A 26,820-nucleotide genomic window follows, 5' to 3' on the forward strand; every position below is an offset into this window, starting at 1 on the left:
AAAAGGGGGGGGGGGGGGGGGGGGGGGGGGGGGGGGGGGGAAGAAAAAGGAATAAAATTAAATAAAGGATTGGGCTTCTTACTTGATCCAGGGTTCCACCCGCCAGTAATATCGAAGGTGACTAAGGGCGCGATGCTTGTAGAAGAAGCCTGAGTACCACCGACACATTTGATGATAGCTCAAATCTGACGCGTGCTTAACGCCACGGGATTTCATGTTGGCCATGTGCTCTGTCAATTTGCCTGGGTCAACAGAGCTGGGTATATCCCAATGCTCTGAAGGGATCTGTTCTGCGGGTATGTTCATGAGAATCTTCTGTCACAACTCACAGCCTGGATATCAAGCGGGGACTGTTACCATAAAGACATGACGCTCGCGTTTCTAGCCTGGTCCGCCGCTTAAACTCTTCAGTGAAGGGTTTGTCGTTGAAGAAAATCCATGGATATCCAAATTTGGCGTTGAAATTTTGCTCCATCTGACGCATGGAAAATATAATCCCATCTAGTTCTTCGGTCCGAACAAGGGCTATGATGGCCGAATCGTTTCGCGGCGATGACTGATCGCCCATGTCAGAGACATGCAATAGCGGTGTCTTTGTAGCAGGTTCATTCATTGCTGTGCGAAACAGACACCGAGGTTAGGACCGACATGCCAAAGCTCACCAGTGCTGCGGGTTTACATCGGGTAGAAAAGCAAGCCTTACGGATGTGCAATGCTCTGATCAAAACATCCCCCGAGCTCAGAAGAAAACCGCGGTAGAGGTACAGCAGCAAGATAACACATATCAGAATGGAAACGAGGCAAGTGGAAAACCTCCTTCGCCAATGCATGTCTGTTCCAGAGCGGCCTTCTCGCAAAAACAGGGATTCCACGGTTTACCTCCCATCCCTCGGTCATGATTAAACAAGAATCCTCAGCTTGTCTTCCTCCTTCCCCTATGGGAAGAGCTTATTTAAATAAGCTTTGGGAGTCCCCGAGGTCTAATTTATCGCAGCTGGCTGGAGCTGGCCAGACGAAAACCGACTGCCAGTCTGATCACTAGAACGAAATGATGGCGACGGTGCCATTTGGCCACGTGAGCAGACTCCAATCATGTTGGCAGATTTCCGGTAGGGCTTCTAACGAGCCCATCGCTTACCCATCTTGGCCACGCTAGCATGCCAATATTAAAGCCGAACCAGCTCTTGCCTGCTCCACCGTCGCAATTTACTAAAGTTGCCGCGTAAGCATTTTCTTGGCAGGCGCTTGATCTCCGTGCCAAGATCCCGCTAGCAGCTCAAGGGGAGCCAGGGGGAGCTCAGCCTTGGGAGGAGCGGCGGAGGAAAGTATTGACGTGGTGGTACGGTAAGGATCACAAGTACGAGATACGGAGTACCTAGGTAGCTTTAGCAGCAGCTCAGTACATAACCATGAGTAATCCTCGCCACACCGACATTTATCTGCCATTACTATTGCTGCAGACCCTTGATGAGTTTTTGCAGCTAGCATGCCCAACGGTGCCAAACAAAGACCGAGTCTGACTTGAGTTCCAATACCAACTCAACCCCGCTGGTACAACAGGAGGCATTCTCAACTTCAAGCGCAGCCATGGCCCGATTCAATAGTATCCTTTATCCAAGACCTGATTTTGCTGGTCGCAGGCTTATTGAAGGAACCAAGCACCCTTCTGGCGGACCTGGACGTTCAACGTCGTCCATACAATAGCTTTTGCAGTGGCTTAAAGTTGAGCGTCTGGGTCTGCGATCACAAATTGATGATATGTGTGTGCACATTCTAACCTTCTTACTGCAAGTTTGAGATCTGTAGTCCTACGTACTTGTAGCTCCATCGTGACACTGCCATGGCTCCATCCAAGTCTGCCACTCCCTCGTCTGCCAGAGTCGGCTCCCAAATTTAGTCTCTAGATTGTTCAGAGATCCTCCGCACCAAGCACCCTCATTCTGGCCTCCAATAGTCGCGCGTCCAGCTCTTCCGCTTCTTTCCATCGCCCTTGACTCCTGTATATCGACGCCAGGTGGGCCATGATAGTGAGCGTCGAGACATGCTCGGCTCCTAACACCCTCAAACTGGTCTCCATCACTTGTATGTATAGCTGTTCCGCCTCCTGACTTCCATTTTGATCCAGGTTGGTCGAGACAGTGTTGTTGTTCGTACTGGTTCGCGTATCGAGATGTTCGATCCCTTTGATTACTGAGCATTGAACGCTATATTCGTCCTCTGGTAGAGCCTCGTTCGAGGGTACATGAATTGTATCACAAATGGAGGTACTGTCCTGACACTCCTTTGCCGTTTCGTCATCCAGAGCGGTGCTTGGGGAGACATTCGTCACGGAGGATATTGTCATTGCGGGTGTCGCTGCGGGTGTTGTCGGAAGGGTCATAAGCTGGTCGGGGCATTGATCATACAAGGCTCCAATATTTTCAGTGGACGCGGCAGGCTGTGGAGGGCAGCGTGGCGAATACGAGCATGTTGAACAACATGTCCCACTTCTGCATTCCTGTTGTCTGGTAGGCAGGGGACCTGGTATCTTGGGTGCCGATAATTTGGGCATTATTTGTCGAAACGAAGCAGGCGCAACATCAGTCGCGTTGCGAGGCGCGTCTTTTCGATCGTCGATTTGCTTGCGACCTGGATCGATACCAACAGACTTCAATAGGTCTCGCAAACGAGCATTTTCAGCTTTCAGATCGGCAAAAGCAATGCGTTGAAGGTCCGCCTCACGACAGGCAATATACGACTCATGAACCCGTCTCTCGAGATCCGCAAGATATTCCTGGCGTCGGGCACGGCTGCGGCGCTGATTGTCACGAATCCGTTCTTGCTTGTACTTGGAAGCAATAGAAGCGGTGCTATTCTTGGCCGACATGACTGGCTAAGGCGCGATGGTTGTGGAAGGAAGTGTTTGAAGTGCCCCTGTGAAGACTTGACGTCTCGTCGAAGCCATGTTATGAGCCCTTTTAGCCGCCATGACAGTCATTACCGTACCTGTAAAGACAAGTCATTCATAGTCACCACGGCTGGTCACAATACCATATTCCCCCACGTACCCCCCGCCAGACATATCGACAATAACGAGTCTCTGTCTCTCTCCATCTTCCTCCTGTACCTCGTATCAGTCACGCGAGCCACTGCCTTAGCGTGAAGCCGTTGTTCTGGAAACAGGGTCCCTGGCGTTCCCTGGCTAAGCGTCGGCCATTCTCCCCTTCATGGTCAATGTGCCATGTGGGCTTCGCCTCGCACCCTCCTAGACTTGGTCTTGCCACACGTGGGAACCAGCTTCGAAGTGCGTGATCCCGCACCGGTCTGGGAGTGGTTTGACGGGTATCGATTTGGGGGCAGGAGCACATTTGCGATGCCAGACACTTGAACATTCCCTAGACACGGTCAGAGGTTGACCACCACCCAAATGTAAATAGTCTGCGCACTGGTCACTGCTGGAGCTGGACTAATAGTCCGCAAAATCTTCGCAAGATGACCGAGCTCAATGACAAGTTGCCCCGCTTACCTCCAGATTTGTCGGTGATCAACATTCGTCTCCCTTGCTATGCTCGCATTTTTGGAACACGTGCACTGTCATAGTACCTTATTGGCAGTATTTTCACGTTCTCATCAAGCATGCAGCCACGGTTGGCAAAAGGAAAAATGAAAAGAGGACAAAAAGGAAAGAGAGAGGGTCGGCAGCATCTTGTTAATAGAGTCACAGCTTCGACCCAGTGGTTCCCATCCTTTTTCTTTCTTTACAAACTACCGGACCGTCGAGAGAAGGACAAAGGAGAAGATGCTGTGCTTCGTGTACGCCAGCCTGCTGGCTGCTGGCGTGGTTCAGCTGGCCCATGCTGCCACCAACAATACCATCAACTCGCAGCTTCGTCTGGCCTATGCGGGCGACACTGGGATGTACGTCAGCTGGAACACGTTCGAGAAATTGGCCCGTCCAACTGTTCATTATGGCCTGCTCCCAAATCATTTGAATATGACCGCCTCGTCCAACGTTTCCATCACGTACCCGACCTCTTTAACGTACAACAACCACGTGAAAATCACGGGTCTCAAGCCAGACACGCTCTACTACTACCTCCCAGAACACCTGCTCCATATGAATTCGCACTGTCCATATACTTTCACCACTAGTCGACCGGCTGGACATCCAGCAGAATTCTCTGTTGCAGTTGTCGTTGACTTGGGCACCATGGGAAGCCAGGGTTTGACAACGTACGCTGGAAAGGATGTCTCCGAAAATAACACCCTCTCCCCTGGCGAAATCAACACTATCCAGTCTCTGGAGAAATTCAAGGGCGGCTATGATTTTGTTTGGCATCGTAAGTCTTTACCATCTGTGACCAGTTGTGACTACTAAAGATATGACCTTAGCTGGTGACATTGCCTATGCGGACTACTGGTTAAAAGAGGAAATTCAGGGTTTCTTACCCAACACCACCATCGCCCAAGGATTTCATGTCTACGAGTCAATCCTCAACGACTTTTACGACGAGCTTACCCCAATTACCGCCTATAAACCCTACATGGTTGGCCCCGGAAATCACGAAGCTAACTGCGATAATGGCGGTTATACCGACAAGACCCACAACATAACGTATGATGTGAGCATTTGTATCCCTGGCCAGACAAACTTTACGGGCTATCGCAACCACTTTCGTATGCCGAGCGCAGAATCTGGCGGCACAGGCAATTTCTGGTACTCCTTCGACCACGGCATGGCCCACTTCGTCCAGGTCGATACCGAGACTGACCTTGGCCACGGCTTTGTCGCTCCTGATGAGCCTGGTGGAGTCGAGGGCGAAGAGAGTGGGCCCTTCAACACCACGATAGACGCACAAACCAAATGGCTTGAGGCCGACCTTGCCAGTGTCAATCGCACTGCGACCCCCTGGGTTATCGTTGCCGGTCACCGTCCTTGGTATTTGAGCAACGCCAACGACAGCGGCACCATCTGCTGGACGTGTAAAGATGTCTTCGAGCCCCTCTATATCAAATATGGTGTCGATCTAGTTCTCTCAGGCCACGCACATGTTTATGAGAGACAGAACCCGCTGGCAAACGGTATCATGGACCCCGCCGGTCTGAACAATCCCAAGGCTCCCTGGTACATTACCAATGGTGCCGCAGGACACTACGATGGACTCGACAACCTCCAATACCCTTTGATGGATTACTCTCGATTTGGGCTCGACACTCTCAATAAGACCTATGGATGGAGCAAACTCACGTTCCACAACTCCACGCACATGACGCATGAATTTGTCGCGAGCAAGTCTGGTGAGGTGCTAGATCTAGCCACACTATATAAAGCTAGGAAATAACCCTTCTGATGGTTATCACGGCTCGTCGCACGATTTACTGATAGGAATGAGCGTCTTATGCGGCCACGGGGAGGAGGAAGGCGCCAAGAAGGTGACGCGAGGAGTGGCCTTCGAGAGGCCAAGGCTAGGGGTTACTTGAAGTCGTTAGTTGATCTTGGGGAGGTGTATATATCGAGATTAGCTAGCAATGCGGAATTCATAAATCAATCCCATTTTTCTCTAATCTTCCTACGAAAGGTCTTCCTGTCATAGAGGGTAGTTAAGACGTGAGTCTATTGTAACGGGGTCGGCCCGGAAACAGGAACCGGAAGTAGGGTAAAGACATTTTTGAGGCTATCCATGAGAGTGAAGTGGATGCTGCAAGCCACGGTGAAGGCTTAGGTCGGTGCATGGAAGGAGATCTCGAAGGAAGACTTCAAGAAGCGTGGCAATGGTCTTGATGTCCATGGCAACTCGTACAGCTTTCCCGGCAAGAGAGTGGTAGATTTCCACTTCCTCCTCAAGTAAAGACTGTGCAAAACTGCGACGTTCGATTTTCCCCCCTTCCAAGTAAGTCAGACAAGTCCTGAAATCCGCCGTTTGCTGCGCCACCTCGGCCAAATCCTTCCCCTCAAACTATCCTGTTGTGAAAAATCAATGCACATGGCTCATTCCCAACGGTAATGATTGTTCAAATTTGGCGTCTGTTGAGATTTCTGCCTCGCCATCTTCACCCAGGACTTCGGCGTTTGTCCCAATCTCGAACTAGTCCTCTTTCCATGAGTTGTTCGAGGAAGTGTAGAAATATCGGGCGTTTGTGATCACCAGAAGAGACCGCGATTATGCACAGCATGCGCAGCGCTTTCGAATTTGATTTTGAAATAGCGATATTGACGGATTTAATTCTAGAAGTCGTTATTCTAAGTATACCCTCATAGTCCTCCAGTACTCAGGTTCCTCTGCCGTAACGGTGTCCCGCTGGGAAGAGCTAGCTCCGCGACAGCTTCATGGCTTCGTGTAGTGAGCAAAATCAAGCCCGTTGGACTGGTTGGAAGATACCCGCATGGTGCCATTGTGCTAAATAGCACCTCCCACATCGTCAGCGTTGTCAAAATTTACCGGTTAATTCATACAGCCGTTTTGGTTAATTCCTTCTTGACAAGCGATTTAATATCTGCCCCGTCGTCCTCGATGCCTGCCACCTGAAACTTCTGCCAATCTCTTGGTGTGCATTCTCAAAACTGGTGACAGCCACCGGAAGACGGAATATTATCGACGTTGGTCACAAATAAAAGCCACTCCTCGAGGCACCTAAGCCCTACCTGCGCCTATGAGACCTTCGGTGTTCGTACGTTGGCAACTGTCTTTATCCACGTTAGGGGGTACTAGGTGGAAACGTTGCCACGGCCAAGCAGGTTGACGACGCTGCGCTGTTCGACGATCCCCCGCCGTCGTTGTGGTGGTGCTGTTAGTGCTGCTGGTTCACCAAAGAGGCAAGGGTAGAATTCTTTTGTAGATATTGTACTTGACTCGGAGAGAGTCAGCCGCCGTTGTTCGCATCTTACATCTATTTCTACGTCTGCTTCCATTCTCTCAAAAGAAAATTGAGACTCTAGCGCTTAAGCATTAAACCGTCCGCCGCCTATTGGTCCCCTCGTCTATGGCTCCATCCCCAAACCAAATCAAGCCCCGCCTATTTTATAAGTGCCATAGATAATAAACCCGCGCTAAATGTCTTGAAAATTGCTCCCCAAAATTCAGAGCATTCAAGGGCATTTAGCCTATCCGTCGTCAGTGTGGCCGAGTGGTTAAGGCGTGTGACTTGAACCGTCAACAGTAAGCTTGATCGGTGCTATCCCACCGTGAAAGTTTTCAGTTTTCACATTCAAGAATTGTTATCACATCTCTTCGGAGGCACAGGTTCGAACCCTGTCGCTGACGCTTTTTGTCTTTGCTTGGATTCCGCGAATATGCGGTGGGCTTCGTTTTTTTTTTTTTTTTTTTAAAGAGTGGGGGATTCCGATTTTATTTTTGCCCTCTTCTGTGCCATCCATCGTTCTTTCTACTCGAAGTATTTCCTCGTCTATTCGCGCTTCAACGGAGGTGTTTTTGCTGGTCAAGTTCGGTCATGCGAATTGGGTAGCCTCGGGAGGAGTGTAGGATGGGATATATCTTTCCTTTGCAAGTGTAAATGCAATACTAGCTACCTGGCCTAGCTCTACCTATACCATGGTAGCGTCGGCGATGATATACACAACTTAGAATTGAGGCGACGATACAGGAATATAAAGGAAAAGGAGACTATGCTCTCGGTGAATCCCTTCTGCTGTATAAACCCTCATTCTCTAGCCATGTATGTACAATCTCTCAGAGGGTGTCGAGAAGGCTCAGCGGTCTTCAGCATGCATTTCAATCGCTCTCGACCACAAGCCTTGATTCAAATCACTCTTCACTGCCCCGATACCGATCCACACCATCCCTTCCCCCTCCCCTCACTCACCTACTGATCGTCAATAACATGCAAATACTTCTTGGCTTCCTTCTTCTCCCTTGCCGTTGCTGGGGGCAAATCATAGTAGCTACTGCTCCGATAGTCTTGCAGATACAAGTAGGTCAAGTCCTTCAACTCTGCTGGTTCAATGCCCAGGTCTTTGAACGTCTTTGCCCCCTTCTCGACGGTCTGATCCAATGACTCTTGTTCCAATTGATCCGCTGTCATGATTGGCCACCAAATGACTTTGTTGAGATAGTAAAGGATTGGTTTGAGGAGGGCTTTGGGGACGTCAATGTGGCGGCGCTCTTTGAGGATTTCTCTGTCGACCATTTCGGCGATTTCGCGCATGCTGTAGTTCGTGGGCCCATATAGTTCGAAGGTTTCGCCAGCAGTGGTATCATCGTAGCCGATCTTTTCAAGGGCCATCCCGATATCAATGGCCTGGCATCGTAGGTTAGAAGTGTTGGGGATGGATGCGAGCACAAAGGCGGACTTACATGAACCGGGTTGAAGCGTTCCTGCATGTTATTCACGGTGATCAGATTGGTCACGCCGGCCAGGCGATGTAGAAGAGTGTCTTCGAAGCCGAAGCAGGGTGCTGGACGGACGATGGTGGTCTCGGGGAAGAGTTGTCTTGCAACTTGTTCTCCCATAGCCTATGAGAGGTGTCAATGACCATCTACCTCTTTTATAATTCTGGATGTTCTGACCTTTGACCTGAAGAACTCCGACGGAGAGTTGATGTCGGCATTGTAGGATGAGACATGAATGAACCGATCAACATCATATTTAGCAACAGCTTCAGCTATTCTCTCCACGCCCTCGACGTTGACATCCCACAGACTGAAGTTCTTTGTCGGGTAGTTCTTGCCAATCAGGTTGAACACAATGTCCGAATGTCGCACACTCTCTTCAATCGACTGCGTATTTCTCAGGTCGAACTCCATAAACGAAACTCTTCCCAGGTCGCCAGTGGGCTTCAGATGTCTCTTTGCCATATCATCTCTGTAGGGGACCACAACTTGGCATCCTCTTTTCGCAAGTCGCTGGACGATGTATCTCCCGAGAAATCCATTTGCACCGAAGACAGTAACTGTATAACCTCCTAATGATGATCTTCCTCCCGGGTGTTTTATGATCGGTTTGCCCGTTCTTGTGATAGCAATGTCTTGGAGGTATCCCCGGTGAAAGGATTTGGGTTTGAATGAGGATCGAGCTGCGCGCACCGCGAGGGTGGTGGGTTGGCAGGTGTGCATCTTGCAATGCAGCACCCGAGAGAAGCCTTTACAGGCAGATCGAGTGTCGAGACTAGTCAAGGTAAATGGAGGTGACGGTCGCAGTCTGCGAGGAGCTTCAATGCAGTCGACGTCCAACAGCTCCGCTGCATCACGTGGCTCGAGGCTTGGCGGCGAAAGACGCCTCACACTCACGTGTGGCGTCAACCTCATCAGCCTCATCTCGCGAGTTGAGATCAGGCTCCAGGCACAACGCTTGGGTGTCGAGACCCAGGCTCCGAAACCTGGCCATTTTGTATGTGCATAGGTATTCGGAGGTACAGCAACTACTTTTGCGCTTTCTTTCACTTCCTTGTACTCCCACATCCTCCTTAGCAGCAGCTTGCTAACATGGACTTCATCCCACCCGTCACTAACCCAGCTCACCCGCGCTTCTCTGTACCCTATTTCAGCCCACCATCCAGTACTTACACAGCGGGCGGCTTGGAATCATGGCTATTCTATCCTCACTATGAAGGTTTCAACATCCAACACATCGTTGAAGGTAACTTCCACGGCAAGACTTGGCTCGAAGCCGCCGCATTTATTCAGAGATGGGCATATCTAGGCATGATCGCCGAAATCATGCACATTGGCGGCTTGCGCGGCTTAAGAAATGAATTCATCACCGAAGCTGAAAGGGACGCCGGGACTGAACAGCTCAGAATCTTTTCGGCACTCCTGCCCTACAATATACTTCTGTGGAACCACATCCACCCAGACCTCAACCAGATCGATGCCGATCAAGAGAACATTAAACGATTCTTGACGATGTCGGTGATTCTGAAGCGAGTGAATGTGTTTTATAACCTCCTTACCGGCCGTGAGTGGGTTCGACCCCAACGAGTGCAAAACCAAAATTATCAGCCGAGGCACGTACACTCTAAGCATGATCATCGACACGACCACCGTGCAGGGTGGACTGAGTGGCTGCAAAGTGCACCGGAAAATCAAACGTTCTTCACAGATGAACCATACTCCGGTGTGAATTCACTCGAGTCCCCCGGACATGCTCTGGTACTGTCGATAGGGGTCGTTGGGGAGCTTCTTAGCGACGCCGTTGAACGCAAGTACAAAAGACGACTCGACCTCAAATGGAACATCCCTGTGACGATCGTGCGAAGAATGGACCTGGCAGGGTGGTGCCCAGTCTGGCTCAGGAAGTTCAAAGATGAGGGTTCCGTCATTAGGCCCGTGTACCTGAGCTCCATCTCTAAGGGTCCGACGCACCGACATGCCAGTTGTTGTTTTTTTGGGTGCATTGCAAACCAGATAGACAAAAGCACATACACGACGAAACATTGTCGTGATGATTGCAACTGTGACGTGGTTTCCTTTGATCTCGGTGATGGATCAGAGTATGCCAGGTGGATCAGAGATGGTTACGCACCGCTACTGTTACGTGAGAATTCCAGGACTGCGGGCAGAGTTTCATGGAAATTGGTCCGAAGCCATGAACCAGAGACAAGCGCACCGAAGAGATATGTCGCAATATCGCACGTCTGGGCAGACGGCACGGGAAATGCTGGAGGAAACGCTCTGCCAAGTTGCCAACTGCAAAAGTTCCAAGATGCTGTCATCAAGCTATTTACCGACCTTGACGTCGATGAGCAAGTGCCTTTTTGGGTAGATACAATCTGCGTGCCATTCAATGACAGCCCCGTCAAAATGTTGGCCCTTCGAGACATGGAACGAATATATCGCGAGGCAGACAGAGTTCTGGTATTTGATTCTACTCTAATGCAGATCAGCCTTGACACCCCAGCCAGGGAGTGCCTCACACGAATAGAAATCAGCCCCTGGAATGAACGGCTGTGGACGATTCAAGAAGCTGCTTTCGCGAAAGTGTTAGCCTTCCAATTTAAAGATGGACTTGCCAGCCTACCTTGGCTGGCGAAGAATTACCGTCTCGAGCGGTTTGCCAATCTAGCACAGCTGCGGTATGATCAAGACTTCCGCGCAGAAAGCGTGGGAATGGCAATGCTAAAACTCATACTCGACATGCATCTTGGGCCCGTGTTAAAAGATAAGAATGCTCCGATGCAACAACCGCCTGGTGTGCAAAGTGGCATGTGGCTGGCACTCGATGCAGATGCGCTCGATCAAGAGATCTCAGATGTCGAAATGGAAGGTCTGACAATGGACTCGACTTATTTCGGGACCTTGGTTGCTGTGCTTGGATTCTTCAGCATCTTGCAGCTTCCAGCAGCGCAGTCCAACAACGTCAGAACAAAATGGAGCTCTCTAGAGAAGGTCTTGCCATATCGTCAGACCAGTATTATTGCTGATGAGGGTCTGTGCCTCGCAACCCTCCTTGGCATGGATCTGACAACATTTCACAACCTCAAAGATGAGGAACGGATACGCCTGATGTTCCTCAAGATGGAGCACGTCAGCACGGGTATCCTCTTCGGTAGTCGCCCGCGCCTGCAACAATCGGGCTATCGCTGGATGCCCGTGACGTTTGTGGGCGAGCGCACCGAGCTCTCAGAGCAGAGGGCACACGTCACTCAACAAGGCATCAGAGCCATACTGCCAGGTTTAGCAATAGACTTTCCTCCAGGCGGCCGTATCATCCCCTGGATCGGAAACCGCCGGCTTGGTTTCATAGAGATACCTGAAGACGACGACGACGGGCCGGGTCATCTCGTCGCCGCGTCCTTCCCTATTCACCTCGCAGGAACCGACCAGGCGTACATTGTGGATCTGATGCTCCCAGAAGGAAACGCAGGTTTCATCGCTCCAGGTTCTAAAGTGCATATCGTCCTAGAAAGTCTCTTGGTCCCGGATGACCCACCTGACGAGGAACACTCGCCAATCAAGATGATTCTCAAAGACTGGGAACTTCAAAATCGAAAGTCGCTGATAGAAGCGTTTCTCGTAGATGATACCAATGTTGAGGGTGACGTATTGAAGGTAACGTACAGGGTAGCGGCGACGCTGAGCAGGTACGACTCTCCTACAGCGAGCCAGCTTGAGACGGCGGCAGTAGCGACGCAAATCGAGAGTCAGGAATGGCTCATTTCATGACTTGGTGATTTGTGCGAGCATATGGCGAATGCCATGTTTGACGCTGAAGACCGTGGACTGCACATCAACGACAGGTCCCACAGGCAATCTGCTCAACACCCACGACCAAGCAGTGCTTCGCTGATACCCAACGCCACCGCATGTTCATGGCTTCACACAAAGCCCATGACGCCCTGCGCCCCGAACTCGCCCGGGAATCAAAGGGTGAAACGGTGCAAACCTGAAACCCATATATTAAGGCAACCTTGGGAAGCCCCTTTTCAAATTTCTAGCATAAAAAGGTCACCAGACTAGTTGAGGTCACTAACCGCTACCGGATATCATGGAGTAACGTGATCACGAGGTGGGAGATAAGACGCGGCTTGGCAGACGATAAGGCTGCCGGATCCCTCTTTGGACAATCTCATGGAGAAGACTTGTTCCCTTCGACTGACGAACGATAGATCGAAGGCAGTTCAGACGTTGAGCCGGGGGCCATTACATGCGGAGGCACGGTCCCTACCGTCAGACCATCCAGCTCGCGGAGGCCTCGAATCCAACATGGCTGGACTCGACAATATCTCAATGCCACCAGATGCATCCTCTGACCCGTGCTTTCAGAGGCCAAAGAAGCGCCCTCGAGCTGTGGTCGCATGTCTGAGGTGTAAGACGAGACGTCAAAAGGTACGGTTGCCCCTTGATCTATTTGAGAATATTACTGCGACAGCCAGATTGAAGTAGTCCTAGTGCGACAACAAACTACCGGCCTGTTCCAATTGCGCGAGGGCGAAGCTCAACTGTGTCTTTCCCGAGAACGAGTACCCGCCATCCTATGTCAAGGCACTGGAAACACGAGTTGCATGGCTGGAAGCACAGCTGGACCCCTCGCGGCAACCCCGATTGGGGGACCACTTCTCCGGCGGTGATGGTAATGATGCAGCTGCAAGCTCAGAGGAGCGGATAACTTCCCCCACGGGCACTCCAAACCTGGCGAGTAGTGTTGGGCTATTGTCACTCCACGCAGCTGCCGAACCTCAATACTTTGGAGTATCATCTGGGGTGTCTTTGGCTCTGATGATAGAGACGGCCGTCTACGAAAAAGCACGACCTATTTCCTGCTTGAGTTTACCTTCAGAGACGGTCGAAAGTCCGTTCTCGGGCAGCAGCCAGAGAGGCTCGACCGCCGCTGCGTCTTCACCGCCGTTGGAGAAGGCAGCGTCTTTTGTAGCCGCCTATCTATCTTACATTCACCCTAATTTCCCGTTTCTTTCCAAAAAGCAACTTTGGAAGGCTCACCACAATCGGCAGGAAGTGGACGACTCTACTACTAGTGAAGGACGCCATGATCACGTTGTGTTGCAGCTGGTGTACGCGATTGGGTCTCGCTGTTTGAAACTGGTGGGATCAGAACACGTCGCAGAATCGGAGCCAGAAAGCTTTTATCATTCAGCCATGGCAAAATTACAAGATCAACTTAATGAGCCGAGTGTTCAGAATATCCAGCTCATCCTCCTAGTGGCCATCTATGCGTTGCGTTCTCCGTCAGGTGCGTCGTGGTTTCGCCAGGCCGGCTCGTTGTGCTGGTTCGTTTGGATGCATTCATTTCCTCCACTCTCACATGCGACTCCGAACTGGAGCGTCATGAAAAGCTTTTTGCAAATCCATCTTCTAACTCTTTCTACAGGATCTAGTGTATGGCATTTGTGCGGTTTAATGATCAGGCAATGTGTCGAACTAGGCCTTCACCGGCAACTGCGAAAGGATGAGAACAGGTCCCACTCTGACGAATTTAAGAGGAGGTTGTTCTGGAGCATCTATCACCTGGAGCGGAGGATTGTCCTAGTTCTCGGAAGGCCGTTGGCCATCGCAGATGATGAAATCGATATCCCATTACCCCACGAGATTGAAGACGATTATTTTGAGGACATCACAGGGCTTGCAGGGACAAGCCGTGAGCACCAGGTATCAAATCAGCACAGCGGGCCAGGGGCGCCTTCCACAATAGCGGACACGGACATCCTATTCCACGTTCATGATGTTCGGCTAGATCAGCTCAACGCCAAAAGCCGTCTCACACTCGCCCGTCTCGCGAAGACCAATCGCGGAACACAGGTTGAGCGAAAGATTGCGAAGCGATTCCAGGAACTTGAGGACTGGAAAACGGCCATATTTGGTCACTCCCTCGGAGGGGATGCGTCAACGGACTTGATGTTGTCTACCCTCAGAACTCCTGTTCAAACGCCCGTGTCTCGCCCTGCTTTGCCGGAAGCACAGCGGCTCGCGTTGCTGCTCAACTATCATCGAGCTCGCCGAATGCTCCTTCAGACAATTCTCACCGAAATACAGTTGCCTAATCAAGCATTCCCGTTTTCTTCCTTTGCCAAGTCGTCAGGCGAAGTCTGTCAGCTCAACCGGCGACTTCATCGCTTACGATCTGTGCCCTTCACACTGCTTGATCTACATTCCGTCTTTGTAGCTGGGTTCTCGATGATCTACTGTGCGTGGTCCGACCCAAGTCTCTACGACGCCGAAATGGCGGCTGACCTGGGAGCTTGCTCTACTGTGCTGTATTTGATTACCGAGCAATGGGGCGCAGGTGCGAAGAAATACCGCGATGCCTTTGAGCTCATTGCGGGCAAGACGGCAGAGTATGTCCTCAGCCCTAGGCGCTCACAGGCGAACAGCCAACAAAGACCGGCATCTGTCGGTCTCCAGGCACCGCTTGATGCATCGGTTGCAGCCAGCGACACCGTCCCGGGACCTGAGATGCCACATCCGACCACTGCATATGACGACGTGGAGCGACTTAGTAGTGGAAGTTGGACCAAAGATAGCTTGGACGTCTGGCAGATGATGACCGAGTTTGTTCAGACCCAGGACAGTGATTTCGGGTGTGACCCTGTAAACTTTCGAGAAATCGAGGAGTTCTTGACGGAAGAGGGCCTGGGATGGTTCAATGGAAGCACTGGTATGGGCTTCTGATCTGATGCTGGGTTCTGCCTGGAGCATGGTCCTCGGCTACAATCGCAAATTGAGCGTTTTCGAACAGTTTCCGTCGCCGTAAAGCTGGAATGAGGGGCAGGATTGAGCAACCCGGACACCCTCGTCGCCGATTCTTCAGCTCTGACAAGGCGGATCCAGTCGCTTGTGATAAAACTATCGGATCGGGCCCGACCCGACCAAAAAGAAGAGGATGCGGTAACGAGGCTCGAGATCCACCACCCCGTCGGTCTTGATCGAATCGCCATGCATCCTGGGTTGTGATACGAAGTATATTGTGCAGTCTTGCAGTTGATTCGTTGAGGCGTTTTGCGTCCGTCTTCCTTCCGCTAGATGTTCATGAGCCACGAATGGAGCTTCTCAAGGCCGACGGCCGTTTCCGACTCGGCAGCCTCCTTTGTTCACTCCCTTTGACAAAGAAGGGTTTCATTTACTCCGAAGCAGAAAATCCTGTCTCGATTTACGTTACAAATCGCTCGAACTGTAACGTCCCAATGGCTCCTCTGATTTGACAGATCCCAGAACAAAAAGAGCTCCACGGCCAGGACATAGTTTGAGGTTCTTATCAACTCAACCTCGTGTGCTTTGGCTGTGCAGACTATCCGATACTCCCTTGGACTCGTAGCAATATTGTCGCCGGCTAAGAAGTGGCCATGATCAAGCAGAGCCCCAGACGCATCAGCTTCGGCATCCTTGTCCCCTCCTCTAACACGGTGCTGGAACCTCTCACACAACAAATCATCTCTCAACTGAGCAATGTGTCGGTTCATTTCTCACGCTTTCGAGTGCTTAAAATTGCCCTGGATCCAGATGCCCTGGCACAATTCGACAACAGCGCCATCATCGAGGCTGCCCGCCTGCTTGCAGATGCCAAAGTCGACGTGATCGGCTGGAGCGGGACCTCGTCAGGATGGCTCGGCTTCGACGCAGATGAGAAACTATGCGAGGAAATTACGGCCGCGACTGGCATTCCCGCCACAACATCAGTCCTCGGGCTCAACCGCCTCATCAAGCGCCTGGGAGTCAGAGAAATGGGGCTGCTGACACCGTATACCGACGACGTGCAATCAGCCATCATAGAGAATTATCGCGGGTTTGGCGTGGACTGCTCGGTGGAGCATCACCTGGGTCAATCCGACAACCGAGGGTTCGCCCTTGTCTCTGAGAAAACGCTTGATGACGGTTTCTGGACGTTGGCACAGAGAGGAGCTGGAGTTGTCAGTGTGTTTTGCACCGGGCTCAAGGCGGCCCAGTTGGTAGACAGGTGGGAGGCCAAAACCGGTATCACTGTGTTGGATACCGTTGCGACAGTCTTGTGGGACATGGGTCGAATTGCAGGAGTGGACACGAGCTCGATTCAGGGATGGGGGGTGCTGTTCCAATATTGCTGACGTTGGGGCTTGCCGGATGCGACTTTGAAGGTGGATATATGTGGTGGACGCGCCCTCCAGGCCAGAATTAGAGGCTTCGAAAATGTTGTTTCTATTTCCCTGGCCCTGGAGTCACCCGCTTAGACTCCAGTGCTCGAAGACTGCATTTACAGACCGACAACCTCCTGTCAACTTCTCAGCATACCTGACCTAGACAGGAGCAGTGGTTGTGTTCAAACCTTCACATTTTCGGAGATGCTCCGACAGCGCTCTTCCTACGATGTGGCTGGCATCTGACCTAGCTAATATCCCGCCCTAGCTCGCCGCAGGGACCAAGAATTTCGCGATTGGTCCGCCTCTTCGTGGTTTCTGATTCGCAAGGGTTTCTTATCTCTTGCAGCTGGTCTGGCAAACATGTTTAGACTTAGAAATCATCTTATCCGCCCTGTTGAAGAAAGACTTCTCTTATCAACATAGCAGCTACCTACCAATACCAATACGAATTTGCAAACATGGCGTCCAGACATCGTACTCCCACTCAACACTTCCGATCTCCTCATTGTCGGAGTTGTTCCGATGGAGTTCTCTATGCTACGAGGATGAGTCCATTGTATACTGTCCGTCTCTCACGGCCGCCTCATGAATATAAAAGAGCACCCCGGCGACCGGCCTGGAACTGATCCATTCTGAACTTCAAATCCATTGAAAAACCCCTGGTCAATTCGACAACTGTTGCCGCCACCTCTCCTCACCTTCGGCACAATGGCCTTGAAGCACTTCTGGCAAGATTATGTGGTGCTGAAACCGAAGCCTGGTTCCTTTGGCGCCGACGATGCAGACGCTATTGCGTATACCAACGAAGACATGGATCCAATCAAGCGAAAAGACCGCACATATCAATGGTACCAGATGGGTCTCTTCTGGATCGCCGAAGGGTTCAATGCTGCCCAACTGCAGGTGTCCAGTTCCGCCTTCTCTCTTGGCCTCAATCCAGGATTATGTGTCGTTGCCTGTCTCTTAGGCAATATCATTGTCTCCATCCCGTGCGCGGCCTCTGGATATCTAGGAAGTAAACTGGGGACGAATTTCCCTGGGGTTGTGCGGGCTTCATTTGGACTATGGGGATCTAAGTGGGCTATGATTGTTCGAGCGGTCCCTTGCCTAATATACTACGGGATTCAAACGAGTCTCGCTGGTCAAGCGGTTCAGGCGTGTATTACAGCTATCTGGCCCTCCTTTCGCCACTGGAAAGTCAATGCCTTTCCAGCATCTGCCAACATCACCGCCCAGGAACTCCTCTGCTTTGTCATCTTTTGGCTCATATCACTGCCGTTCCTTTACCTACCGATCAGAACGCTACGCTTTTTGTTCGTGGTGAAGAGCATTTTGGTGCCACTCTACTGGACCGCGTTATTCACCTGGTCAATCACTGCGGCAGGGGGATGGCCCAAGGTCTGGACAAAACCCAGTATCCCGACCAATGGCATGTCCGTCGGGTATCTCTTTGGCATCTGCGTGAATGCCGCTATCTCCGGCAACGCCACTTTTGCCGTCAATATCATGGATATATCTCGACACTCAAAGAGCGACAAGGCGGCTTACCTGACTCAGCTCTTCGCCCTCCCGGTCTTCGTCACGTTGACTGAGCTCCTAGGATGCACAATGGCCGTGGCTTCATCTGTGGTCTATGGCGAAATTCAGTGGAACCCGCTCGTTACCATCAACAACTTCGAGGCGCGAGGAGGTAAATTCTTTGCTGGAATCTTGTTCGTCTTCTTCAACATTATGACGAACGTTACCGGAAACTCTATTCCTTTTGCAAACGATCTAACGGGCCTATTTCCGAAATATATCAATATTCGTCGAGGGCAGTTTATCTGTGCGGTGATCGGATTTGCGATCTGTCCCTGGCAGATTCAAGCCAAAGCCACCACGTTCCTAGCGTTCATGGGCGCGTACACACTCTTCTTGGGAGCGACGACGGGAGTTATGATGACCGACTACTTCTGGGTCCGTCGCGGCTACGGCATCAACATCTCCCATCTTTTCAAGCCGCACGGGATCTACTGGTACGACTACGGGTTCAACTGGCGGGCCTTTGTGGCGTGGTTCGTGGCCCTGGGCCCCTTGCTTCCAGGCATGCTCCAGACCATGGGGGTCAAGATCACCAATAAAGGCATCCTGAACCTGTATTCCTGGAACTACGTCCTCGTGGTCACCTTCTCGGGCCTTCTGTACGTGGCCCTGACGACCGCTGCACCGGTCCCTGTCAAGACAAACGATGAAGATCTGGGAAAGCTCTACTTGATTGACGGACTCGATCCCGAGATCACCACGGGCATGCTGCCCGCCGGCGGCGGTGTTGATGATGGCCGAAGCGAGAATGAGGGCAAGAACGGCGAGAGTGAGAAAAAGGGATTCGAGAGCCAGGTCAATGCTCATTTCGTGGGCAACGTGGTCTAAGCGGAGGAGACATGCGCCGTACACAAAGCGCGCAACTCTGCGTGAAGGATAGAGGCGGGCAGACCTCCCTTCAGGTACCTGCGCGGCGTATGCTGACCACTTTGTGAGAAGGATGGAGAGTCTATGTCGTTATCCATGTCTATAGATTTTCGATGGATGTCGATTTCAGAGCCGCGAGCCAAAGCAGATATGAATACAACCTCGTTACATATCAGCTCTTTCAACATCCATGATCATATCCGTATCTATGGGACTCTGAAATTCCCCTCCCTCTTTTTCCCCACTGACTGGAATGGAACATTCCCAACCTCCTTGTTCACGGTGTATCGGAGTTGACTGTTCTTCGAGACGAACACTAGCTTACTCTTCGGACATTATGCCCATGAGCTTTTTCCCAAAGGACATGAGCTCCTTGTCTTTCCCCGCTTGTCCGATCACCGTCACGCCGAAGGGCAGTTTGTTCCCATTTGCGTTCTCCCACCAACCCACCGGCACGCTGACAGCGGCCAGGTCCAGCAGATTGACGAAGTTGGTGAACCTCCCCATCGCCTTGTTCCGCGTCATGGGCTCTTCCTCCAGCTGGGCGACAGTGAAGTGGTCCACGGTGCTCGGGACGATGAGAACGTCGACGTGCTCCCGGAACTGGATCTCGGCCTTCCGTTTGTGCCGCGCGAGGGTGAAAATGTCCTCGTACGCGCGCTCCGCGCTGAAGCGGTTGTCCATGGCTTGCTGGAATGTCGCTTGGATGGCCGGATGCAAGGAGCTGAGTCCATGCGCCTCTATGTATGGGTTGAAGGCAAGGAGGCGCTGGGAGACGATCGACGAGTCATATAACATCTGATTCGCCGAGGCGAAGGGCACATAATCGAATCCTTCTGCCTCCGTACACCATTCTCTGTGGTCCCTCAGAGCCGTGCATAAGTTTTGGAACAGTCTGGCATAGGCCGGTGATAGGTCACGCAGGAGGTCATCTGGTGGAATGGCAAACCGCACTGGATCCTTCCAAGGTCCCCAAGTGGGCAGCTCTCGGCGGGCGTATACATCACGCTCATCAAACGCATTTATCACCCGCCAGACCTCCTCGACGTCGCCCACCGTTCTGGCCATCACACAGACGCAATCGATATTCTTACACGCTGGAAACAAGCCTTCGGTGCTGATGGTCCCTAGCGTGGGTTTCAGGCCTACGACTCCATTGAGAGCCGCGGGAACCCTTGTACTGCCCCCTGTGTCCGTGCAGACTGTAAAGGAGACCAATGACGCAGCGACGCTCACCGCGGATCCCGACGAGCTTCCGCCTGAGATGTAATCTGCGTCAAAGATGCAGCGAGGGGCTCCGTAAGGGGAGCGGACGCCTGCTAGACCCGTCGCAAACTGGTCGAGATTGGTTTTGCCTACGATGATTCCCCCAGCTTCGATGATCCTTGAGATCACTGGTGCCGTCTGCGTGGCGATATATGTGAATGTCGGACAAGCTAGCGTCGTCGGGAGGCCGCTGATGTCGATCGAATCTTTCACTGAGAACGGAATCCCGAATAGCGGGGGTAGAGGCAGATCAGAGCGATAATACTTGTCCACCAGTTCCTCTGCGCGGCTCAGTGCTTCCGACTGGGGAATCAGATAGATCCAGACGGCCGGATCGTGATCATGGTAGGAGGATATCTTTTCATAGACTTGCCGGACGATGTCGACCGGTGAGAGCCTCCGGGCAGCGTAAGCTGCACGGAGGTCAACGACGTTGAGCCTTGGTATATTTCGAGCAAAGGACGAGCTCATATTGTGCAAAGATAGACAGGGGCAGCTGTTGATCCTAAATGGAAAGATAGATTGGCGTTATGATATCTGGTCGCCAAGAGAGGGAGCAGTTTTGGCAACTTGTTGGCACAGTCAACCCGGTGAAGTGCAGCTGTGGTGTAATTGGGAATGGTGGAGCGAGTATCGCCTCAGCGCCTCATCCGCCATGCCAGCCCTGCAAATATATTATCCATATCGTCGTCTTATCAACGCACGTTGTTGGAAACCATGGCTGCTCGTAGAATCGTGTCGGGAACAGTCCGATACCAAACTTCCAGAGGTACCCTCGTATTTCGGCCGCCGCCCGATGATGCTGCAAGATCGGAAATCTCGAGGCGGGGGGTAACAGCATACTAACCCCAAGGGAGTCTAAATAACCTGGTCTTGTCTAGTGAACCTAGTGAATCCCCCCGACCCCGACTCGATGTTCGACATCCGCGGGACCACGCTCGTCAAACCTTGCGGATTCCTCCTAGCAGCCGACATAGCATAAAAGCGGTAGCGTCATCACCGAGAGTCCATGAAGCCGTGGTATATCCCATCATAAACACAGCATTTGGGAGGCCCTGCAACATAGCCTTGTGCCACATAAATTTTTCACTGATAGAATAGGATTTCCCATCAATTCCATCGGTGGTTTCTACCCCCTAACTGCAATTTGGGCCCCGTAGCAGTGATGATCATGTCGGCGACAATCTTTACTCCATACTTGAGAATGATGCCATCATCAACGATTTTCTCTATCGTTCCCGTAACCACGTTCGCCCAACCACTGCATATCGCGGCATAAAATTCACCATTCGGGGCGAAGCAGACGCGCTGATCGAATGGGTTGTAACGTGGATTGAAGTCCGGATCGGTAGGATAACCTTCGGGTAGTTGTTTCGCGGCGCCCCTGCGGATCAAGTTGCTTGACGTTGTGGGAAACATACGGCGGAAAACATAGAAGCGCATCGGGACGATCATAAACCAAAGCCGATTAAGAGTATATGCTAGAGGCCTTGGTATCTGCCTCCACAACCAAGAAGAAGAGGTTCTGTTGGGTATCGACGCGATGTATGACGGACTGCGCTGCAGCATGGTGACGATGGAAGACCCCTGCGCCAGCACTGGTAGCAGAGTGATCGTAGTGGCACCACTCCCGATGCAAACCACCTCTTTTAGCTGTATGGTCGAGGTCTTCAGGCCAAAACTGGGGGTGGAAAACACGGCCAGGAAAGGCATTTAGGCTTGGAATTACTGGTGATAAAGCTTGCTCGTAATCATAATACCCTGTCCCGAGAACGAGGAATTTTGTGTCCGCTCGTTCGACTCGATTATGCGAATCACCATTAGCTCCCATGTCTGCGACTTGGTCGACCAAATTGCGCTCTGAACTCGACTGTTGAACTGAATATCGCCATCGATGCCCTTGGCGTCTGCCGATGTTCTCAGATAATCCAGAATCGATTTTGCGTCGGCAATAAGGATTTTCCCTTGTCGCCACGAGAATCCAAACGCAAACAAGTCTGAGTCGGAACGCAGCCCCGGATATTTTGAAAAGTCTCATGTACCTCCCATTGCTTTTCGAGCCTCGAAAATGGTGTACATTGTACAGGGAAGCTCGGTTCGGAGGCGGTAGGCGGTAGGCGGTATTGATACCCGAGATGCCTGCACCAACAATCACTACGTCGAAGACATTACCGCTAGTAGCGGGTTCTTTAGTGTTTTTTTTTCAGCGTCCAGCGCGTTGGACATGGCGTTCGAACTGCAGAGGTATTCAGGCCAAGGTAAAGTGTGCGATGTTTAGATTGGCTAGACCGAAATTGTTGTTGACGACGCTTGAATACTTCTGAAACTGGCCTACTGTCACTAAACATTTGGAAAGCATGGCACATTTATCGGCCATGATATCCTGTTCATTACCTATTACCTAGGTAGTATTAGAAGTCCGGTGCCCGCCCTGATCGCAAGAGCGAACCTTGGAGAACGTATGGTGGGATGGCAGCCCCGATCACGCCTCGCCCTCCCGACACCATGCGGGACGAGATGTTAATGCACAATACGCCGCCGCCGGCGACCTCATACTCTCGATTCGGGAATCCACGATGACCAAGGCGAGTATAGGGGCGGCATATCCCCTCGTCGAGCTGGAGATGGCGCAACTGAGATGCTCGCGGTTCGATGAAATAGGTCAAAAAGATCAATTTTCTTTCGTGATGCCCCGCCGCCGCCCGCCTGGGCCCGCATACGATTGCGGACTACATTCAAGGTGTGTATACCTGGGGAACATACGGACTCACATCTGTAGCATTGTAGTGCATGAATAACAAGGTGGCTTCCTTGGGCCCTTTTCCCAGTCAGATCAAGGGTAGATGGATTCTACAAGTACCATGAGCTCAGCCTGTAAACGTCCATCGAAGTGATTTTCCATACTAATAGTTCTCCATAAGACGCAACCTGGGTTGAAGAAACGCACCAGACATTCAAGCTATGTCAGGTGGTCCCTAACATCTACAACCTGCAGAATCGTATTGACAGATCCCCTGAATTGCTTTTTTCACGGCCCTATTTCTAAGGCGGCAGTTCTCATCTCATCTCCATAGACAATGGATGGGATACCCGAAAAAATAGACGTTCATTGCCATTATATATACCATCACTCTGTCGTCAGGAGTGTGAGGCAAATAGCCATGGTGGTTTTGACGGAATCTCATTCTTCCCGGTTGGCTCTTTAATTCCCCCTCATTGTCGTTTGGGTCGTTCCTGATTTATTAAAATTACAGGCATGGGACATTGAGGCCCATCTACGGCTGGCCAACCAGCTGAACATCACCAAGTCATATCTATCCATCTCATCGCCAGGAGTTCACCTCGTGCCAAAGGACAACGAGCTTGCTCGAAAATTGTGTCGAGAGTGTAATAAAGAGGGTGCCGATGCGAAGAGACGTTTTCCCAATCGATTTGGGTTCTGGGCATCGCTCCCAATACCCGACGTGAATGGCAGCCTTGACGAACTCACGTACGCCTTTGACGAGTTGCAAGCGGACGGGGTTGCGGTTATGACCAATAGTCACGGATACTATCTAGGTCACCACGACTTCGAACCGGTGTGGGCCGAGCTTGATCGTCGACACGCTATCGCCTTTGTGCACCCGACGACCGGCTGTGCTCGAGAATATACGGCCGATGGCTCAGTACAAAGTCGGAAGGCCATGCCACTTTCACAATTCCCAAGCCCTATCTTTGAGTTCTTCTTCGACACTGCCAGAGCAGTGATAAACTTATTCTACTCGGGGACGGTTACTCACTATCCGAATATTACCTATATCATCCCCCACGCCGGGGGTTGCCTACCACCCTTGATAGAAAGATTCTTAGTCTCCGCCCGTGCGATGAAAATATCGGTCGATAGCGCGATCGCTCCAGACTCTGTCAAGGTGAAATTGAAGTCAAATTTCTACTTCGGCATGGCAGGGACTGTTTGGCTCGATCAACTACCGAATCTTCTTTCCTTCATCGACAAGAAACAAGCGCTCTATGGAAGCGACTATCCTTTTACTTCAGCAGAGCATGTCAAGATACTGGCGGAAAATATGGAACGGTTCCTGCCGGGCGTCTTCACAACTGTGGACGAGAGGGAAATGGCTTACAAAAAGAACGCCGAGAGACTTATTTCCTGTGACAAGCCTGAGGCTGCTCGTGGTGCTACAGCTTCTAACATCTGAAAACAGGAGGGTTCTGGTCCTCATGTTGTCTTGATCCCAGATGGACTAGGCGAATGTCAGATGATGGACAAACCAATGTCTCTCAAAGCTGCTGAGGGTTTCACTGTGACGACGTTCGACATGCCTGGAATGTCAAGATCATTTAATGCGCCGCCCGAAACGTACCAGGATGTCACAGCCCAAAAGCTGGCCACCATGGTGATCGGTCTGATGGACCGGTTAGACATTCAATATGCCTCCTTTTGGGGCTGCAGCTCGGGCGCGTTAGCTGTCCTGGCACTATGCGCTGACTATCCCGAACGGGTTCGCAATGGATTACCACATGAAGCGCCTACGTGGCTCACGGACCATATCGCCGATCTTCAGTCTCAAGACGCAGACTCCATCGCGGCAACCATGGCCCTTCACTCGAAGGCCGCTTCCGGGAACGAAGCGGCATGGTATGCGCTTGGTGACGAGGTGCACGAGAGGCTTCGCAAAAACTATCCTGGCTGGGCGAATGGCTACATCACCAAGCTGACTCAGTCTGCACCCATTAGTGACGAGGACCTACACAAGAGACCGATAGACTGGACCGTGGGCGCGGGTACTCCAACTTGGCAGTTTTTCAACAACGTCGTTACCGCAACTAAAGCGGGTATCCCCATCAAGACTCTTCCGGGAAACCATTTTCCCTATGTCTCACATCCCGAAGGCATGGCAAAGCATCTTATTGAGACGACTCGAAAGTATCTATAGCGGAAGAAATCTACATCCGTCAGCGTAGGCCAAGGAAGAATGAGGTTGACAAGCCCAGTTAATAGTTGGCCTGAATCTTATTCAACGCGCGCTACTGCCGACTTGACCTCCAGTTCCGAAGCATCAGGTTTGAAGAACATTGTACCTTGGTGCGACGCCTCTCGGGGGAACCGCCGCTACTCGAAATTGGGGTAGGGATGCAACTTCATGAATCATGCCTGGTCGCGCGATAAATGAGAGTAGTATCTATTCTACTGAGATGCCTATTCTTCAACAAAGATGTCTCCTTGTTTCTCGGTTACATACATGTACTCAAAGTTGTCATACCTCGACAGACCTTGCAAGAGAGACTCTAGAGACTGTATGTAAAAGGGTGGTAATCCATGGATGAACTCATGTAACTGTGTAAGTCTCAATTGTGATCAGATCCGTCTGTAGAGATTAATAGACTCTGCTGCTGCTGTATCAAAACCATTAGAAGTAAGCAATTCGGTTGCCCTACCACCAATTCCGGCTGAGTGTGGGTTTCAGAGCTCTCCTCTCACGTGGAACGACGCTTGTTTGGGTATAACTTCCCCAGGCTTCTGGCTTCTCTTCTAGTTTGTGCAGTACCAGAGCTTCGCCTTTGCCTTCACCGAGAAGGTGAGGAGCGTCGAGTCTAACTGGGACTTGACTGTGACAAAATTATTGGTCTGGATGGCATCATTTTGCTGCTCTCGAGAAAAACTTACCTGGTCAATTTATCATCACAGCTTCGGGAAAGCGCAGCAGCAACAATTGCCGGCACTGAAATCGATTAGTCTCTGCCAGTTTATCGCAAGCAGTGAGGTAGCCAAGGACTCACCTCCAAATGACAGTGTGACTAGATAGAGGAGCTTGTATGCATCGGCGAAGACATATTTCGCCGCTGTTGTTGCGGCGGCGAGAATGACTGGAGTGACGCCCTCGATCGATTCTAAAGAAGTGGGGGGATCCGGAGACGAAAGCGGCTAGGGCTCAAGTTAATTTCTCTTGTTCCCACCGGTCTAGATTGCAGCTCAGATGCATACCGATGAATGCCTCAACTTGAGATTTGGGTAGTCCTGCAGCAATTACGGCCGCCGCCAAATCCGGAGCCAGCTTGGCGGCCGTTCTGTTTCGAATGATCGAGCCAAATATGGCAATGGCTATTGCACCACCCGTGGCTCGGGAAGTGCCCATCAAGCTGTGTCATGATTAGCTTGAGTCATTCATACACGCGCAACAAGCCGCCGATTACCCTGTTGCTATACCGATGTCACCGTCTGCGGCTCCAAATTGTAATTCCAGAATCCCGACCAGGCATGTCGCATCCACGAAAGCGGCGGAAAACGCGAATAGAACGACCGCTCGCGCAGGTGTGTACGGGGTTACTGATGAGACCGTTGCCATGAAAGCTGCCATCAGCGCAGTCATGGCAGTGAACTGAAACCTCGTGTGTTTGAATCTACTCCACGAGTATGCTCCTAGAGCGGAACCGACTACATAATAATTTCTCAGTCGCCACAAAGTTTCGACACCTTAGGCATAACTTACCAGTGCTCGGAAAGCCCCATGCCAGACTATACCAACCCACTGTTTGGGGAGCGGTCGTGAACACTTGTTGAACCTCTTTAAACAACGTGAGCGCTACGTTGCTAACAGATAGCGCCG

At 51.5% G+C, this 26,820-nt stretch overlaps 13 protein-coding genes and 1 non-coding gene across 14 annotated transcripts in view; 8 read left to right on the forward strand and 6 right to left on the reverse strand.

Moving 5' to 3' along the window:
* Z519_10061 (uncharacterized protein) overlaps positions 1 to 568 on the reverse strand; it is a gene marked incomplete at both ends in the record, with an annotated part of 1,435 nt that extends 867 nt beyond the window's left edge. The window contains 2 exons of the mRNA XM_016767780.1: positions 83 to 290; positions 358 to 568. Of these exons, the coding sequence (XP_016615878.1) occupies positions 83 to 290; positions 358 to 568 (419 nt within the window). The remainder of the gene's footprint in view (positions 1 to 82; positions 291 to 357) is intronic.
* Positions 569 to 1,909: 1,341 nt separating this feature from the next.
* Z519_10062 (uncharacterized protein) lies at positions 1,910 to 2,866 on the reverse strand (the record flags this gene model as incomplete). The annotated part of the gene is made up of 1 exon (XM_016767781.1): positions 1,910 to 2,866. The coding sequence occupies one exon, from the start codon at positions 2,864 to 2,866 to the stop codon at positions 1,910 to 1,912; it is 957 nt and encodes a 318-aa protein (XP_016615879.1).
* Positions 2,867 to 3,778: 912 nt separating this feature from the next.
* Positions 3,779 to 5,321, forward strand: Z519_10063 (uncharacterized protein; the record flags this gene model as incomplete). Its single annotated transcript, XM_016767782.1, has 2 exons — positions 3,779 to 4,319; positions 4,372 to 5,321. 2 exons carry the CDS (start codon positions 3,779 to 3,781, stop codon positions 5,319 to 5,321), a joined length of 1,491 nt encoding a protein of 496 aa, XP_016615880.1.
* A 1,769-nt stretch (positions 5,322 to 7,090) lies between these two features.
* Z519_10064 lies at positions 7,091 to 7,241 on the forward strand. Its single transcript has one exon. It is a non-coding gene; the product is annotated as a tRNA-Ser (tRNA).
* Positions 7,242 to 7,800: 559 nt separating this feature from the next.
* Z519_10065 (uncharacterized protein) lies at positions 7,801 to 9,050 on the reverse strand (the record flags this gene model as incomplete). The annotated part of the gene is made up of 3 exons (XM_016767783.1): positions 7,801 to 8,235; positions 8,292 to 8,450; positions 8,505 to 9,050. The coding sequence occupies 3 exons, from the start codon at positions 9,048 to 9,050 to the stop codon at positions 7,801 to 7,803; spliced, it is 1,140 nt and encodes a 379-aa protein (XP_016615881.1).
* A 369-nt stretch (positions 9,051 to 9,419) lies between these two features.
* Z519_10066 (uncharacterized protein) lies at positions 9,420 to 12,098 on the forward strand (the record flags this gene model as incomplete). The annotated part of the gene is made up of 1 exon (XM_016767784.1): positions 9,420 to 12,098. The coding sequence occupies one exon, from the start codon at positions 9,420 to 9,422 to the stop codon at positions 12,096 to 12,098; it is 2,679 nt and encodes an 892-aa protein (XP_016615882.1).
* A 540-nt stretch (positions 12,099 to 12,638) lies between these two features.
* Positions 12,639 to 15,059, forward strand: Z519_10067 (uncharacterized protein; the record flags this gene model as incomplete). Its single annotated transcript, XM_016767785.1, has 3 exons — positions 12,639 to 12,761; positions 12,825 to 13,623; positions 13,762 to 15,059. The coding sequence occupies 3 exons, from the start codon at positions 12,639 to 12,641 to the stop codon at positions 15,057 to 15,059; spliced, it is 2,220 nt and encodes a 739-aa protein (XP_016615883.1).
* Positions 15,060 to 15,730: 671 nt separating this feature from the next.
* On the forward strand, positions 15,731 to 16,468 carry Z519_10068 (uncharacterized protein; the record flags this gene model as incomplete). Its single annotated transcript, XM_016767786.1, has 1 exon — positions 15,731 to 16,468. One exon carries the CDS (start codon positions 15,731 to 15,733, stop codon positions 16,466 to 16,468), a length of 738 nt encoding a protein of 245 aa, XP_016615884.1.
* A 741-nt stretch (positions 16,469 to 17,209) lies between these two features.
* Positions 17,210 to 18,910, forward strand: Z519_10069 (uncharacterized protein; the record flags this gene model as incomplete). The annotated part of the gene is made up of 1 exon (XM_016767787.1): positions 17,210 to 18,910. The coding sequence occupies one exon, from the start codon at positions 17,210 to 17,212 to the stop codon at positions 18,908 to 18,910; it is 1,701 nt and encodes a 566-aa protein (XP_016615885.1).
* A 360-nt stretch (positions 18,911 to 19,270) lies between these two features.
* Positions 19,271 to 20,686, reverse strand: Z519_10070 (allophanate hydrolase; the record flags this gene model as incomplete). Its single annotated transcript, XM_016767788.1, has 1 exon — positions 19,271 to 20,686. The coding sequence occupies one exon, from the start codon at positions 20,684 to 20,686 to the stop codon at positions 19,271 to 19,273; it is 1,416 nt and encodes a 471-aa protein (XP_016615886.1).
* A 639-nt stretch (positions 20,687 to 21,325) lies between these two features.
* Z519_10071 (uncharacterized protein) lies at positions 21,326 to 21,928 on the reverse strand (the record flags this gene model as incomplete). The annotated part of the gene is made up of 1 exon (XM_016767789.1): positions 21,326 to 21,928. The coding sequence occupies one exon, from the start codon at positions 21,926 to 21,928 to the stop codon at positions 21,326 to 21,328; it is 603 nt and encodes a 200-aa protein (XP_016615887.1).
* A 1,448-nt stretch (positions 21,929 to 23,376) lies between these two features.
* Positions 23,377 to 24,411, forward strand: Z519_10072 (uncharacterized protein; the record flags this gene model as incomplete). Its single annotated transcript, XM_016767790.1, has 2 exons — positions 23,377 to 23,382; positions 23,470 to 24,411. The coding sequence occupies 2 exons, from the start codon at positions 23,377 to 23,379 to the stop codon at positions 24,409 to 24,411; spliced, it is 948 nt and encodes a 315-aa protein (XP_016615888.1).
* Positions 24,412 to 24,486: 75 nt separating this feature from the next.
* Z519_10073 (uncharacterized protein) lies at positions 24,487 to 25,149 on the forward strand (the record flags this gene model as incomplete). The annotated part of the gene is made up of 1 exon (XM_016767791.1): positions 24,487 to 25,149. The coding sequence occupies one exon, from the start codon at positions 24,487 to 24,489 to the stop codon at positions 25,147 to 25,149; it is 663 nt and encodes a 220-aa protein (XP_016615889.1).
* A 498-nt stretch (positions 25,150 to 25,647) lies between these two features.
* On the reverse strand, positions 25,648 to 26,583 carry Z519_10074 (uncharacterized protein; the record flags this gene model as incomplete). The annotated part of the gene is made up of 5 exons (XM_016767792.1): positions 25,648 to 25,822; positions 25,881 to 25,935; positions 25,994 to 26,104; positions 26,199 to 26,353; positions 26,408 to 26,583. The coding sequence occupies 5 exons, from the start codon at positions 26,581 to 26,583 to the stop codon at positions 25,648 to 25,650; spliced, it is 672 nt and encodes a 223-aa protein (XP_016615890.1).
* Between the last annotated feature and the right edge of the window lie 237 nt (positions 26,584 to 26,820).

This window comes from Cladophialophora bantiana (assembly GCF_000835475.1).
Source record: "Cladophialophora bantiana CBS 173.52 unplaced genomic scaffold supercont1.17, whole genome shotgun sequence".
In the NCBI taxonomy this organism is placed as follows: domain Eukaryota; kingdom Fungi; phylum Ascomycota; class Eurotiomycetes; order Chaetothyriales; family Herpotrichiellaceae; genus Cladophialophora; species Cladophialophora bantiana.